The sequence below is a fragment of the Notolabrus celidotus genome, chromosome 10, assembly GCF_009762535.1.
Source record: "Notolabrus celidotus isolate fNotCel1 chromosome 10, fNotCel1.pri, whole genome shotgun sequence".
NCBI lineage: Eukaryota > Metazoa > Chordata > Actinopteri > Labriformes > Labridae > Notolabrus > Notolabrus celidotus.
In genome coordinates, this window is record NC_048281.1 from 33,046,771 (window position 1) to 33,061,436 (window position 14,666).

The 14,666-nt window shown below is 40.5% G+C and overlaps 1 protein-coding gene across 5 annotated transcripts in view; it reads right to left on the reverse strand.

Annotated features, from left to right (window-relative positions):
• Nucleotides 1–14,666, reverse strand: part of man1a2 (mannosidase, alpha, class 1A, member 2) — a 229,315-nt gene that overhangs the window by 73,868 nt on the left and 140,781 nt on the right. For all 5 annotated transcript variants that reach the window (XM_034694710.1, XM_034694708.1, XM_034694709.1 and 2 more), the window contains exons 7-9: nt 3,511–3,605; nt 946–1,069; nt 268–361 (exon numbers count right to left, since the gene is read on the reverse strand). In XM_034694710.1, the coding sequence (XP_034550601.1) occupies nt 268–361; nt 946–1,069; nt 3,511–3,605 (313 nt within the window). The remainder of the gene's footprint in view (nt 1–267; nt 362–945; nt 1,070–3,510; nt 3,606–14,666) is intronic.

The window sequence follows — 14,666 nt, forward strand, 5'->3', positions numbered from 1 at the left end:
AATACTGCTTTAGTGCTTATGTGTGTTTTAACTCAGCTGTCGATCATATTTGAGCTCATTTTTGAAAAAGAAATGCTGATTAGTTTTCAAATCCACTAAACTGGAAGGAATAAACTCTCAGTTTGGCTCGGTGCAAAGCAAAGTGATACAGGAAGGTAAAGCAAATCTGCTCTTCCCATGCAGACTGGTTTATGTAAATAGAACTGAGTCTACATGAAACCCCTCGGTTGTCTCTCTTCGGTTATCCCAAACAAAAGCAGTACTCACGCTGGCCCCAGCGGCCTGTTCGAGGATTCAGGTAGTTCGGGTAGAGCCCGTTGGGTCGGTCCATTTTGGCTAGCAGCTTTCGGATGTGCATCACCTGTGATCAACGGCAGACAGGTCAGAGGGTTTAATTGTAGTAGAATATACTTAGGCTGTGCAATGACATCTTTAAAGGACAGAAAACATGCAGTGAAACGTGAAACTGAAATGCAAACACACTCAAACACACAAGCCGCGCCGAGATCGAAACATGCCACTAGCTACAGCAGGGGTGTCAAACATACACCAGAGGTTCCAATCAGGCCCGTGGACGACTTCCCAAAGTTAAAAAATGACAGACAAGACATTAACTGTAGTTTTTCAATAAAAGTATTTCAGATTTGTCCTCTGGGGGTCGCATACATTGTTGAATATTTGCAGTTTCCATAATCTGCTGGAAATTCATAGACTTTGTAGAGCACTTAAAGATACAATCAACACTAAACACTTCTCTTTAGATTATTATGTTATGATTTTATTGGACCGGCCCTCTTGAGATCAAATTGGGCTGTAAGTGGCCCCTGAACTGAACTGAGTTTGACACCCCTGAGCTGCAGAGTGGCATGCCACCAGGCGTGTTTTCATCTTGCAGTCACTCCAAACACAACACAAAATAAAAACAGACATGTTAAGAGGTTTCACCTTCTGGTAGTACGCAGGGTTTCCTGTCAGGTAGGTGAGGTGGACGAACTCCATGTGCAGAGTCCCAAACTCAGCCAGGATGCTGCTGCCAGCTGACGCCCAACCCCAGTTACGACCAACGCCACTGAAAGACAAGAGGAGGAGGGAGAGGTGAGAACGAGTGAGGACAGAGAGAGGACAGATGGGAGGATGGATGATTAGGGATCAAAGGTGAGACAATAAGGAGCAAACATCATGATCTATACTCTTGGGAAGAAGGAGGTATAAAGATGAATCTGCCTACACTGACGGGGTTTTCTGTACAGTAACATTTAGCAGGATTCAGTTCCCACACAGACACACACACACACACAGACACACACACACACACAAACACACCCACGCACACAACAAGCTGGGGTGCTAAGCAACTGAGTTCCCTGCAGGTTGATGTAGAAATGTTATTTCACTTCATTGTTTCTCTCAATGAGTGAAGCAAAGTAGCAGAGAGGGAGATACAAAGACAGCTTACACTCACACACTCACACATTTAGCAGGATTCAGTTCCCACACAGACACAGACACAGACACAGACACAGACACACACACACACACACACACACACACACACACACACACACACACACACACACACACACACAGATGTATTTGCAGTAACATGAGAATCAACATGCGGTCACAGATGATGTGACAATCCGACTGATGAAGGTGTGAAGTGTTCGGCCCTCTCTGCACAGTGTGTACACGTCCACACAGTCAGGTGAGGACCTGAGTGGGCGGACGGTCACTGTGTGGGCTTCTGATTATTCATGCCACAGCAATTTGATGTTTTTGCAACAAAAAAAACACATTCGGTGCTCGAACAAAAAAACACTTGACGACATCAAAAGCCTTCGTGCTGTAAAAAGAAACGTGTCGAGGATGTGAAGGACCTGGAGATGTTCAGCTCGGCTTTGACTCCACCGAGAATAATCAGATATAGAAGTCTGTGTTTCTGTATTACTGCTGTCGGGTCAGAGGTTCAGTCTTTATGCTCATGCAAATAAAGAGTGACATGATGTACAGTCCTGTTGAAGGTGCTTCACTGTTCACTGATCTCTACATCTCTGCAAAACACTGCTGGAAATGTAGGAATATGAAACAGACTGTTTAAAGCTGTTGAAGTGACTGACTGGCTTTGTTAATACCTGTAAGCTTGACAACAAAGCTTTTAATGAAGAGCATTATAAAGATTAATGTGAATAAAGGAGAAAGACATTAATGGGGCAGAAAGAGGTAATGATGATGAAGATGATGTTCACGCTGCAGATGATAATGAATAAGAGGAATCTGTAAAGATGATGCTGACAATGAAGATGATGCTAAAAGGATGATGATATTAAAACTGATAATGATGATGCTAAAAGTAAAGTGAGTAAAGTAAAATGACTCCTTTTAGAAACCTTTTTAATGTAGCTTTTGACTTGGAGCAATTTCCTTTTAGCACTGGACTGCATTATTACCATTACGACAATTTTTTAAATATATTTTTTATATATTTAATTTGATTCTAACTTATTATATTCTATTTTATCGATTTTAATTTTCTATCTATTTTTCTGATACTTCTCTGATTCTATTTTATTGATTTTATTTTTTTAATTTGTATTTTTATGATATTTCACTGATTTTATTATATTGATTTATTTTATTTTATTTTATTTTTCTGGTATTTATCTGATTTGATTTTATTGATTTGATCGTCATGATTTCATTTTTTAAAGTATTTTAAATCTCTCTTTTTTTCCACTTGTATCTCTTGCTGTTGTTTTCTGTCTCTGTTATTTTGTGAAGCACTTTGGGTTGCATGCTTCAACGTATGAAAGCTGCTTTATAAATAAAAGTGAGTTGAGTTGAGTTGAAAACAGTGAAGATGATGCTTGAAATGTTAAAACAGAATGTGCTGAAAACAATGATGATGCTTATCGTGTGTGAGATGAAGCTGAAAATGGTCAAAATGATGCTGATAATGTTGAAAATGATAAAGGGGATGCTGAAAACGTAGAGGTAGGTGTGGAATATGATGAAGATGATTCTAACATGATGATAATGATGAAAAATAAAGGGTTGTGTGGAGTAGGATAAATCTGGAGGTGAAAAGGATGAAGATAAAGCGGATATACCTTAAGACTATCCTTAAAATGTAATGTTTGAAATGATGTAGGGATGCTGAATATGATGAAGATTGTGCTAAAATAATCAAGATGATAAAGATGCTGAATATGATGCTAGAGATGATTAACAGAATGCCAAGATGTTGAAGATGGTGCTTAAAATGACAGAGATGAAGGTCATAATAAAGATGATAAAGAGGATGCAGAATGTAATGAAGGTAGTGCTGAGGATGATGAAGATGATGCTGAAGCTGCTGCCTGAAAACAGGAGCAGTGACACATTCAACTGATCCGGTCCCAGCTGAGTCTGCTGCTCAGACAACTTATTTATTCTGAGGGGAAATCTTCGTCTGCAGTCACATCAGGTGAGCTGCAGGATGCATAGGTGGTTTTAAACAGCAGAGTCACTTACCTCTTCAGGTTGACCATGGCCCAGGGGATTCCTGTGGGGGTGTTAAAGGCAGGGAGCAGCTTCTCGGCAAGCTGGACCGCCTTCAGTTTGAAAACCTGGAGAGAGAAAAAGAGAGAGAAGAGTTAACTTTAGTCCTGATTATCTTAAAGATCTCTTTTCATCGTGTTTACTTGGAACCTTCAGCGGCCTCTCAACTTTTCCTGCTTAATATTCTCCTCAAACAGCCGACATAAAACTGCCAACAACCACAACAGATGCAGGATGAAGGAGAATAAAACAGAGCGAGATGTCAGGACACAAACAATCGCTAAATGACGGCCACTAAAGTGTCAGAGCTCAGCAGATTTATGGAGGAGACGGAACACTAATATATGCAAAATCTCCCGTCAGACGATGTGAGGCGCCGCGCCGAGACGTCTACAAGAAAAGCTTGGAGGTCAAACTTTAGCGAGGGAGCGGAGTGAGACACAGTCGCAGTTTTCTATTATGACAGGCGTCTGCTTTAAACAGAGGGATGGAGAAAAATGGATACGTGTTCGTTTTGAGATTATACACGTTTCTGTGCTTGTCTGACAGACGGAGACCCAGAAAAATCTTCTGTTCTTTTCTCAACACGCCAATCAAAGAGATGAAGGGAGAGACAGTGCAGCAAAACTCACTCTGCATGGGAGCATGGGCTTAAAACTGAAACTGAGGATGAGGATGAGGAGAAGCAGGCGAAGATCCAAAGCAAACAGAGGAGTGACAAACTGAACTCAGCGTACTGTGAGAGCTGTTTTAAAATGTATCTCCAAGTGAGGCTGGAGGGTTTCGTTAAAATGGCAAATCCCAAGAGAGTGACCGAGTCCTGAGCGGATATTTTGTCAGGATCTTTATTGTTTGCAGGGAGATGGAAAAATAGTCTACTACAGGCTGCACCGGTCAAGGACGGGAACCACAAAGACCACCTGTTGAATCCTCAACTGGTGCCCTCCATCTTGATTTCCATCAGTCCAGGACAAACACACGAGTCAGGACTTTACTTCGTCACATCAGCAGATATTCTACATCTGCATCTGAACTCAAGATCTGCAGGCATATGACAAGACTTCTGTAGTCCAAGGTCTGTCCACAGGTTTACAGCATCCACCTGAAGCTGAACTTGAACATCAGAATCCTGGTTGAATCCAACATTCCCACCATCACCAGCTGAGATGGACCAGCCATGCCTGACTCACACCTCTCTACTTCCTGTATAGACTCAGGACTACATGCCCCAGAAGGCCAAAAGTATAAATCAGGCTTTAGAGTTGAGGCTTGGCAGTGAAAGGTTTTACACATCTTTTCTGGGGAGGAGGACAGCCCTCACACTGCAGCGTTACTGACCCGACCGGATCCAAACACATTTATCTGTCTGTACTTTCATCGGCTTTCACCCTGGCAGGGATGTAAAGGGAAGGATTCTTCTTTAGATGCATGTAAACATCACCAACGTGAAGTTCTGGTGATTTAAATATGTCTTATTCTGAAGCTGACTCTTTATGACCTCCAGGCTTCAGAAATCAGAATCAGAAATACTTTATTTATCCCGGGGGGAAATTCAGCCATTAAAGTTGCTCCTATACACAATAATTAAGAATATCAAATAATATTAAAAGAAGAAGTAATCAATAAGATATAAATACAAAAACAATGAAAATAATGATAATAAAAGTATGTGCAGAATACAAAATAAGTCACACTGGTCACAAGACTGAAAACTATGAACTGAATAGTACTGACTTCTGAGAGAGAGTTGTGTTTCTCTGTGTTTGTTCTGCAGTGTACAGTAATGCTGAATTCATTAACACTTTCTTTCTTAAGCTGGATTTTCCTCCAGTGGACTCCTCTGCAGAGCGTTACATTACCCCCCCCCCAAAAAAAATATGTAGCCTTGCAAAGGTGTCACTTTTTATGTCCAAACAACACATGAAAGCGGATTTACAAAATCCAATTACTCCCAGCATGAAAAGCAAGCTTTAACGCGAGTACAGCAGACAAACACAGCAGGACGTGGACTGAGAGAGAGCCGTGTGCTGGTTTGTGACTGTTGACAAGAACAGAGGAGTCACACTGATGTAAGAACATTTAAGAACCATGTGCTGGAGTAAATCTGTATACACTAAAACAAAAACACAAAGACACAAAGCATTTGCTGAAGCTGCTGCTGCTGCACTCAGACAGACGACTAACATCAGTGTTTTATGGAACCTGGTGACGTGGAGGTGACATCTGGGATTATAAACCTCACAACAACAGTGATAAAGAACAGGTTCACTATATCCTAATAACTAACCTGAGAATAGCTCCTAGATATGTGAATAAAAAACGTCCTGCTAACAGCTCACACCTGTCCTCCTCTGAGGTTTCAAATGTTCACCTCTTTGTTTTAGGATAGATATCTAACTTATGAAGGACGGAGTCTAACGGGATAAATGCACAAGTTAGAAGTTTTACAGAGACAGAAGCATCGCAGAGGGAAGCCCACTGACACGGGCAGACTGACGCTGATTCATCAACACAATCTGTCAGGGCTGAGCAGTTTAATAGAGGAACGAGATCTATGGAAAACTCCTGCTGTCTCCCGGCGTAAGAGGGAGCAATAACACATGCTGGTGTTTGCAGAATACCTAAGCAGCCTGAGGGACTTCCTACACCAGACTTGGAGGTCAAACTGTGGAGTTAAACATGGGACAGACACGAAGGAGAGAGAGGAAACCAATCAATGGGGCGGATGCTGAGGTAGGCCTGCACAGAGGATGATATGACGACTAGGAATCATCAACAAGGAGGAGAAGATGGATCCAAAGGGATGCTTTCTTGTGGTCTTATTCTTAAAGCTTTAAGAGCTTGGAGCTTGATTTGAAACATGCATGGGTAGAAGAGTGTTGCTTCAAATCAGGTAGGGAAACTGTGCTGTATCAAGACATCATTCTGGAAACAGGACATCTGTGGAAAGCCAGCATGAGCTACATGTTTAATGGGTGGGTATGATTGGTTGGCTACTATTACCAGCCATATGAGTTTATCAGAGATATACTACAAGTGTAAGAGATGTGTCACAGAACCTATGAACTAGAAAACAATCATAGGGTTGATTTAAAAATGGTGTTAAAACATAGATTTTCCTAGAGAGCATGCTGTAGCTTCATTGTAGACATACAGTAGATCAGAGTTGGTTGAAAACGTATAATAATGTTATATATTCTTAATTATTACCAAGCTGTGTTAAACGCTTGATCCTAAAAAGTCAAAACCCAAAACAACAGTGATGAAATTCTAGTTAAATCATATCAGAACATGTGCTTTGGCAAAAATGAAAAAAAAGATAAAATGTTATTTTCCATTAGGATTTTTGATCAGTTAACAACATCAGGGAGTTTTTAATACCCTTCATTTATTTGGAGAGCACAAAACAGAAGATTTGTGGTTGATGGTTGACCAAATTATGTTCCGTCACGGCCCTGGATCTGATAGGTTTCTAATCTAGTCATTGTGTTAACTTCCACTGGATCCGCTCCGTTGCGTCTCGGCTACATCTCTGATCCGGCAGGTTGGAACGCAACGGATCAGATACACAAGACTTCTATTTTCTCTGGATGCCGGAGCACGACGCATCAATCTCAACAGAGCAGATGGAGCGGGACAGGAAGTCAGGTTTCACCAAAACAAAATGAAAACATCCGGTTAATTTTCAGAATAAAACACTCTGTGTTATCACCAGATCGTATTTCACTTAACTACAACAACAAACCAAATTCATGATGAGCGGAGCCAGGCCTGGAGTCAACAGGTCAGAGGTTTTCAGAGGACCAGAAAGACAACATGGATGAGGAGAGGAGGAGGAGGAGGAGAATCCTTGATTCAGTGATTACAGCAGGAAAACCTCGGTCACATGACTCCAGCATGGACACAGATCTGGTAGAAGTCCAATGTAGAGATATTCACACAAGAAGTCAGCGTGATATTGGTTTAAGAAATCCAAAGTGATTAAAAACCACAAATTTAGGAGTGCTTGGCTTCAGCTTGGTTTGATAAAGTTGAAGTAAAAAGTGAAGCCAGGCTTTAATTTTCAAACGTCTGTATCTCACGTTTACATGCTGGACTTGCTCTTGATCCTGCATGTGTTTGTACTCCTGTGTGGGTGCTCTCATGTCTGCTCCGTCATCATAAACCCTCACATTGATTCTGGCCTGCGTGTCTTCTGGGGCCCCTTCCAAACTGTGTTGCGTTTCATCGACCACCTTGCCACTGATGTCATCAAGCAGGGACCAAACGAGCCGTCGGAGGAGACTCTGCCTCCTCCAGATAAACCTCTACAGTTTATGATAATCATCTTCCTCTGCTGCTTTCATCTACAGAGGGCGAACACATCAGGCTAACCTCGGGGAAAAGCAAACATGGCTTCTTCAGGAAGTGTTATTGTTAAAGAAGGGAGACCTGGTGGGAGGAGGAGAGGGAGATAGAGGGTCTGATTAATGAGTGCGGCTACGTTTTCCTTATCTTGTTTATATTACCACAGAGCATTAGCACCCCGCAGACGGGAGGTGCTTTGCCTTTTTTCACTTGTGCAGCCAAACTCAGCTTTCAGCACATGGTGTGAAAGCACTCAGCAACATGCTGCCAGATGCACGGCGTGAATGCAGGGAGGGTTTGAATCTTAATTTACAGGCTGTCCGAGAACCAGCTCACCCTGCACACAGAGTCTGAGATAAAGTTATTATAACACCTTACTGACGGATCAGTTCACATCTCTGTTGGAGACTCTTCTTTTTGATGTTTCTGCTTTCTGAATTAGTTTAAACCCTCATTTACTCAGATGACAGTATTTTACTATCCAGTGACCATCATTTTTTCTTGCTCCAAAAACCAGTAAGAGGCCGATCCTCCCTCAAATGTTGGCCACACCCTTTGTTTTGTCTTTAATTGTTGTCTTCATTAGATTATTTGAGTTTCTAGATATATTAAAACATTTTGATGACATATTTTTATCAACAGAGAGAGAGATACAGAGACAAAGAGAGGGAGAGACAGAGAGAGAGAGATTTTTATGCTGGATGAAAGTTATTCATCTTTCACATTCGAAGCTCGTGTCCTTCCTCTGACACGTGTAGAAATCCTTGAAGCAAAACGATCACATGACCTGCGAGCATCCCTCCTGATGTTTTACTGTGGCGTGATTACAGGACCGGGATATTGGGAGCTCAGAGGGAAGAGTCCTTGAGGGTGAGGAAGGCCCAGACGGTTTATTGTCTGCCGTCTCTTAACTTGTTTCTATCTTTGTCCCCGCAGGTCTGACAGCTTCAGCGTTCGGCCTCTTAAAATGCATCACAGCACGCCTTCATATCGATCTCTGGAGGATGTTCACTCTCTGTGAACAATTTCACAGATATATACACAAACACACAGACATCGTTTAAGATGAGAAGAGAAGGCTGTAAATTTAATCTAGACAATTAGGAGATGGGCCTGAAATATGACACAATACAACACAACAGGAGAAGGTGGGACAGGGTAGGACCGGGTATGGTAGTGAAAAAATACAACGCAATACAACCGAACGGGACGACACAACGCGATGCAACAAGTCACGATAAAACAAGTAAAGACACGACAAGTAGGGACATGACAAGTCACAATACAATAAGTCACGATACGATAAGTCACGATATAATAAGTCACGATATAATAAGTCACGATACAATAAGTCAAGATATAATAAGTCACGATAAAACAAGTAAAGACACGACAAGTCAGGACATGACAAGTCACAATACAATAAGTCACGATATAATAAGTCACGATATAATAAGTCACGATACAACAAGTCAGGACACGATAAGTCACGATAAAATAAGTCACGATACAACAAGTCAGGACACGATAAGTCACGATACAATAAGTCAAGACACGATAAGTCACGATATAATAAGTCACGATATAATAAGTCACGATACAATAAGTCAAGACACGATAAGTCACGATATAATAAGTCACGATACAACAAGTCAGGACACCATAAGTCACGATACAACAAGTTACGATACAACAAGTCAGGACACCATAAGTCACGATACAACAAGTTACGATACAACAAGTCACGATATAATAAGTCACGATACAATAAGTCAGGACACGATAAGTCACGATAGAACAAGTTACGATACAATAAGTCAGGACACGATAAGTCACAATACAACAAGTCAGGACACGATAAGTCACGATACAACAAGTTACGATACAAGAAGTCACGATATAATAAGTCACGATACAATAAGTCAGGACATGATAAGTCACGATAGAACAAGTCACGATACAACAAGTCAGGACACAACAAGTCGCGATACAACAAGTTACGATATAAAAAGTCAAGATACAATAAGTCAGGACACGATAAGTCACGATACAACAAGTCACGATACAACAAGTTACAATATAAAAAGTCAAGATACAATAAGTCAGGACACGATAAGTCACAATAGAACAAGTCACGATACAACAAGTCACGATACAATAAGTCAGGACAAGATAAGTCACGATACAACAAGTCACGATACAACAAGTCACGATACAACAAGTCACGATATAATAAGTCACGATACAACAAGTTACGATACAATAATTCAGGACACGATACGCCAAGTTATGACAAGTCACGATACAACAAGTCACGATATAATAAGTCACGATACAACAAGTTACGATACAATAATTCAGGACACGATACGCCAAGTTATGACAAGTCACGATACAACAAGTCACGATATAATAAGTCACGATACAACAAGTCAGGACACGATAAGTCACGATATAATAAGTCACGATATAATAAGTCACGATACAATAAGTCAGGACACGATAAGTCACGATAGAACAAGTCACGATATAATAAGTCACGATACAATAAGTCAGGACACGATAAGTCACGATACAACACGTCAGGACACGATAAGTCACAACACGATAAGTCACAATACAACAAGTCATGATACAACAACTAAAGACAATAAGTAAAGACACAAGTCACGACACGCCAAGTCATGACAAGTCACGACATGCCAAGTTACGACATGACACAAAAAGTCACATCGCGACGTCCATGAGAAGAACCTTAATCAACAAAGTTTTCTTTGGCTGGCAAGTTGTTTAAAAAAAAGGACTATACAATGAAGAAATGAATTCTTTAGCAACACCTTGTTGGCTATCTGTTCAAATGTAATATTACCCCAAAAGAAGCTATTGATACCCATAATGGAGGATTCAAATCGATAAGATGAAAAATTAATTCCAATACTCTTTTCAAACAGCAGAGGGCGCTAGCTGCGTTTGACTTCTCTTGTTTGACGTCATTACGTCTCCTCTGCTTGGAGCTGAATAGAGATGAAGATTTTACAGTTGAGGTTGAACCGCCAGAGTTTCCCACGCAAAGACATTACCTGGACGGCCCACTGAAGTATTTTTGACGACCATTTTATCGTTTTTCTTCCATTATCCGTCTGCTATCGATAAAACGGTGGACTATCACTCTTTCTTATTCCTCCTGTCATGAGCGGTGTCTCCACAAGCTCCACAGGTAACAGAGAGAGAGTTAAGTCACAGACAAGCTAAGGTCTTATGGCTCATTTGGGGTTTTTGCAGTTTTTAATAACTTTTTTATCTTTATGATTAAGAGGAAGTTACTTTTGTGTCCCTCCAAAATAAAAGCATGTTTTATAATCAAAACATGGAGAAAGATAAAATTATCAGAGAGTATAGTTTTATGATGCAATCCTCCAAATTTTACTTACAGAATTAAAAGAATCATGACAAAATGTAACCAAGAATTCATGAATCAGGACTAGACTGTATGAGTTTGATCTTCCAGTAGTTTCCTGTAAATCCACCTCCCTTCAGTCCCTTCACTTTCTTCCGTACAGTCAGTCTCCTTCCTCTGTTCCTCCAGTTTTCCCTGTTGTCTCTCTTTCCTTTATTCACCCATTGTCTCTTCACTCTCTTTGTTTTCACTCCATTTCTCTTTCCCTATAGCTCTCCCTCTTCCAGGATTAGCCGTGGCCCAGGGCGGCTGCTGGGCTGTTTGTTTCGATGGGCTGCGTTCCCAGACAGCAGACTGAGAAGATGGCGGATCCGGGTGAGGAGGTTAGAGGGGGGCACCAGCTGGTTTTGTGGCCCTTATGGTGCAGAATGACGTTTACATTGTATGGGTGAGAGGTTTGACTGGGACCAGACGTTCAAACCTAAAAATGCGTGCAATGGTTCTGTAAGAAGCTTTGGATAAAATCGTCTGCCAAATGGTACATCAATGTTACGTCCCAGGGACAGGAAGAGCTGTAATCCAGCACTCAAACACGCCCTAAACTCAGCCAATGATCCAGTTATTACACATGAGGATATAATTTGTAAGCTGTGAGCAGCTGGGAGAGACTGAGAGCGCTGTAAAGCGGCAGGCTCGGAGAGATAAGAGAGTCTAGACGGCATCACACACAGCAAAGTGTGTACGAGTACAAAAAGTCACAGAAACACACGAGAAGCAAATTGCAAACTGTAATCTGCATTAAATCCATCCTGCCCTTCAGATGAAATTACATCACTCCAAGACGTCCGTGTTCATCAGAAGCACTGAACTGCCTGTTTGTTTGTGTAAACAGCTTCTGAAAATTTAAACACACAGAGCACTGAGTCTGCCACCAGAGGGTTCAGGACTAAAACAAGCACTCCACACTAAGTTTGATGACGTCATGAAGGAGGGTGGGATTGGGTAACAATTAGGGATGAACATTTAAAACAGAAATACTATTCAACAGGAACTGCTAAGTATTCACAAATTATTCAAATAATCGCCCGCCTGCAGACATTAGGAGAGAGAGTCCCATCTGATGAGTGTGCAAAATTGTTGTAGTTATGGTAGTTAGACATGATAGGCGTATGGCTTTTTACCTTTTTACCTACCAGAAATGAATAAAAGTGAAAAGAAAAGTGAGATAAAATACTTAAAGCTGGGGTTGGTAATCACTTTTTGTTATACTGGTTAAAATGATCTTTATGTCCTGATGGTAATCAATACATAATGTGTTCTTAAAAAAGAGTGAAGAAAAGCTGCTATCTACAGCCGGAGTAAACCTGGGAAAACACCAACCAATCAGCCTTTTTTGTGTGCCAAAATTTTAAACCATTCAAATCCCGTCCTGCCGTTCTGCCCGCCTCCTGTGCGTACATTTCCCCTGCGTGCACTCTGAGTCCCCGTCTCCTGCCTCTGCTTCCCATGACTCTATTTACTGCCCCTCTCGCTCGACCTCGGGCCTGTCCCCTCTGACCCGATGAGGTGCTTTGCTCAGGACTGTAGTCCGGATCAGAGTCTAAAAAGCTCTCACCACGGGGGCTCTGACAAGCAGAAGAATGAATGACATTTAGTAAGTCCTACAGAAATGTAGATGTATTGTAGCGTCCCTCCGGACGCTGTAGGGATGACGAGCCGATTCGTGAACACGTTGAGTTTTAATAACCGGTCACTGTCGGCCGTGATCACGCCAACCAACAAAACAACAATCAATGTTTGAATGAATGAAGAACTTCTCCTCTTGTCTCTCCTCTCTCCAGCTCACACACTCTACACCTCTCCTGATGCCTTCACTGACTGTCAACACTGTAGGAATTAAGAACATCTACACTGAACAGGTTTAACAAACATTAGAGTTGTTACAGTGTTATATATGTGTTATAACTTTTCTCCTGATATCGTGTCACCAGGACAACTGGATAATGCTAGCATGACAGTTGTGAGTACTAACAGCAGCCATGTTTGTTTGTGTTTTTAACTTTCACTATGAGAATGTTTTGGTGAGGACCGGTTTTGAATCAGTCACCATCATATGGTCGCAAGTCTCGTGCATGTGAGCGGTGGGGGCGTCATTTTGAAGGAGCTCCAAGGGAGGAGGGGAGGGGTTAGACGGAGTCATGAGGAAATGCTACATTCAAATTCATGCTGGTTTACCGAGACTACCAACCCCAGCTTTAAGAAATTAAATCATGACAATAATAATAATAATAATAATAATAATAATAATAATAATAATAATAATAATAATAATAATAATAATAATGATAATAATAGTAATCATGAATTTCCCCGTTGTGGGACGAATAAAGGAATATCTTATCTTATAAAGTCAATAAAATTAAATAAAATAAATACCAGAAAAATAAAATGATATAAAAATGTTAAAAAGATAGAATAAAATCAAAAAAGAAATATACTAAAATAGAATAAAATAAAATAATGAATATAATAAGATAGAATAAAATAGAATAAATAGAATAAAACAAAATGTTATATATAATAAAACAAAATAATATAAAAGATCTAGAAAAACACATAATACAATAAAATAAAATGTTACATTTAATGAGATAGAATAAAATCAAATAATTAATATAGGATAGATTAAAATAAAAAGATACATATCATGATTAAAAAAAGGTTATAATGGTAAAAATGCAGGCAAGGGTTAAAAGGAAATTACTCCAAGTTAAAAGCCAGATTAAAAAGATAAGTCTTTCATTTACTTTTATAAACACAAACTCTTCGGTGCAAAAGTCTTCAGTCTCCAGTTCTGAATGTAACAGAGCCACACCAGTTTTGCCAGCTTGCTTTCTTTTGTTATTATGGAAGTTTTTCCAGATGCCCTACAACCACTGTCAGGCTTTTGTACCACAATACAAGCAGGGGGATGAGATATGAGATGAAATGAGATGAGATGATAGTCACATGAACTATTCCAGCAATAATTAGATTATTCGTAAATCATGACTGATCCATACGAGCATTGAGATATCAGAATCTTCACCTCACAGAAGTCACAATATCAAGGTTTTGTTCCCATTATTTCAGCATCATGAAAAGGCTACGAGCTACTTAGCTGTGAAGTGAATCCTGGTGAATCCTCTTTTCGTCAAAGATCAAACTGTTTATTTGAAGAGGAAATATGATGCATTGAACTCCCTGTTGTGTTAGTTAAGTCATGCTACCACCTTCTTTTAAGACAGAGAAGTGTAGGCTGCATGCTGGTCATATCCTGTGATTCATTCAGATCTGCTTCCCAGATTTCTGCAGAGGACAGAGAATCTAAAACGATGCAGCATCA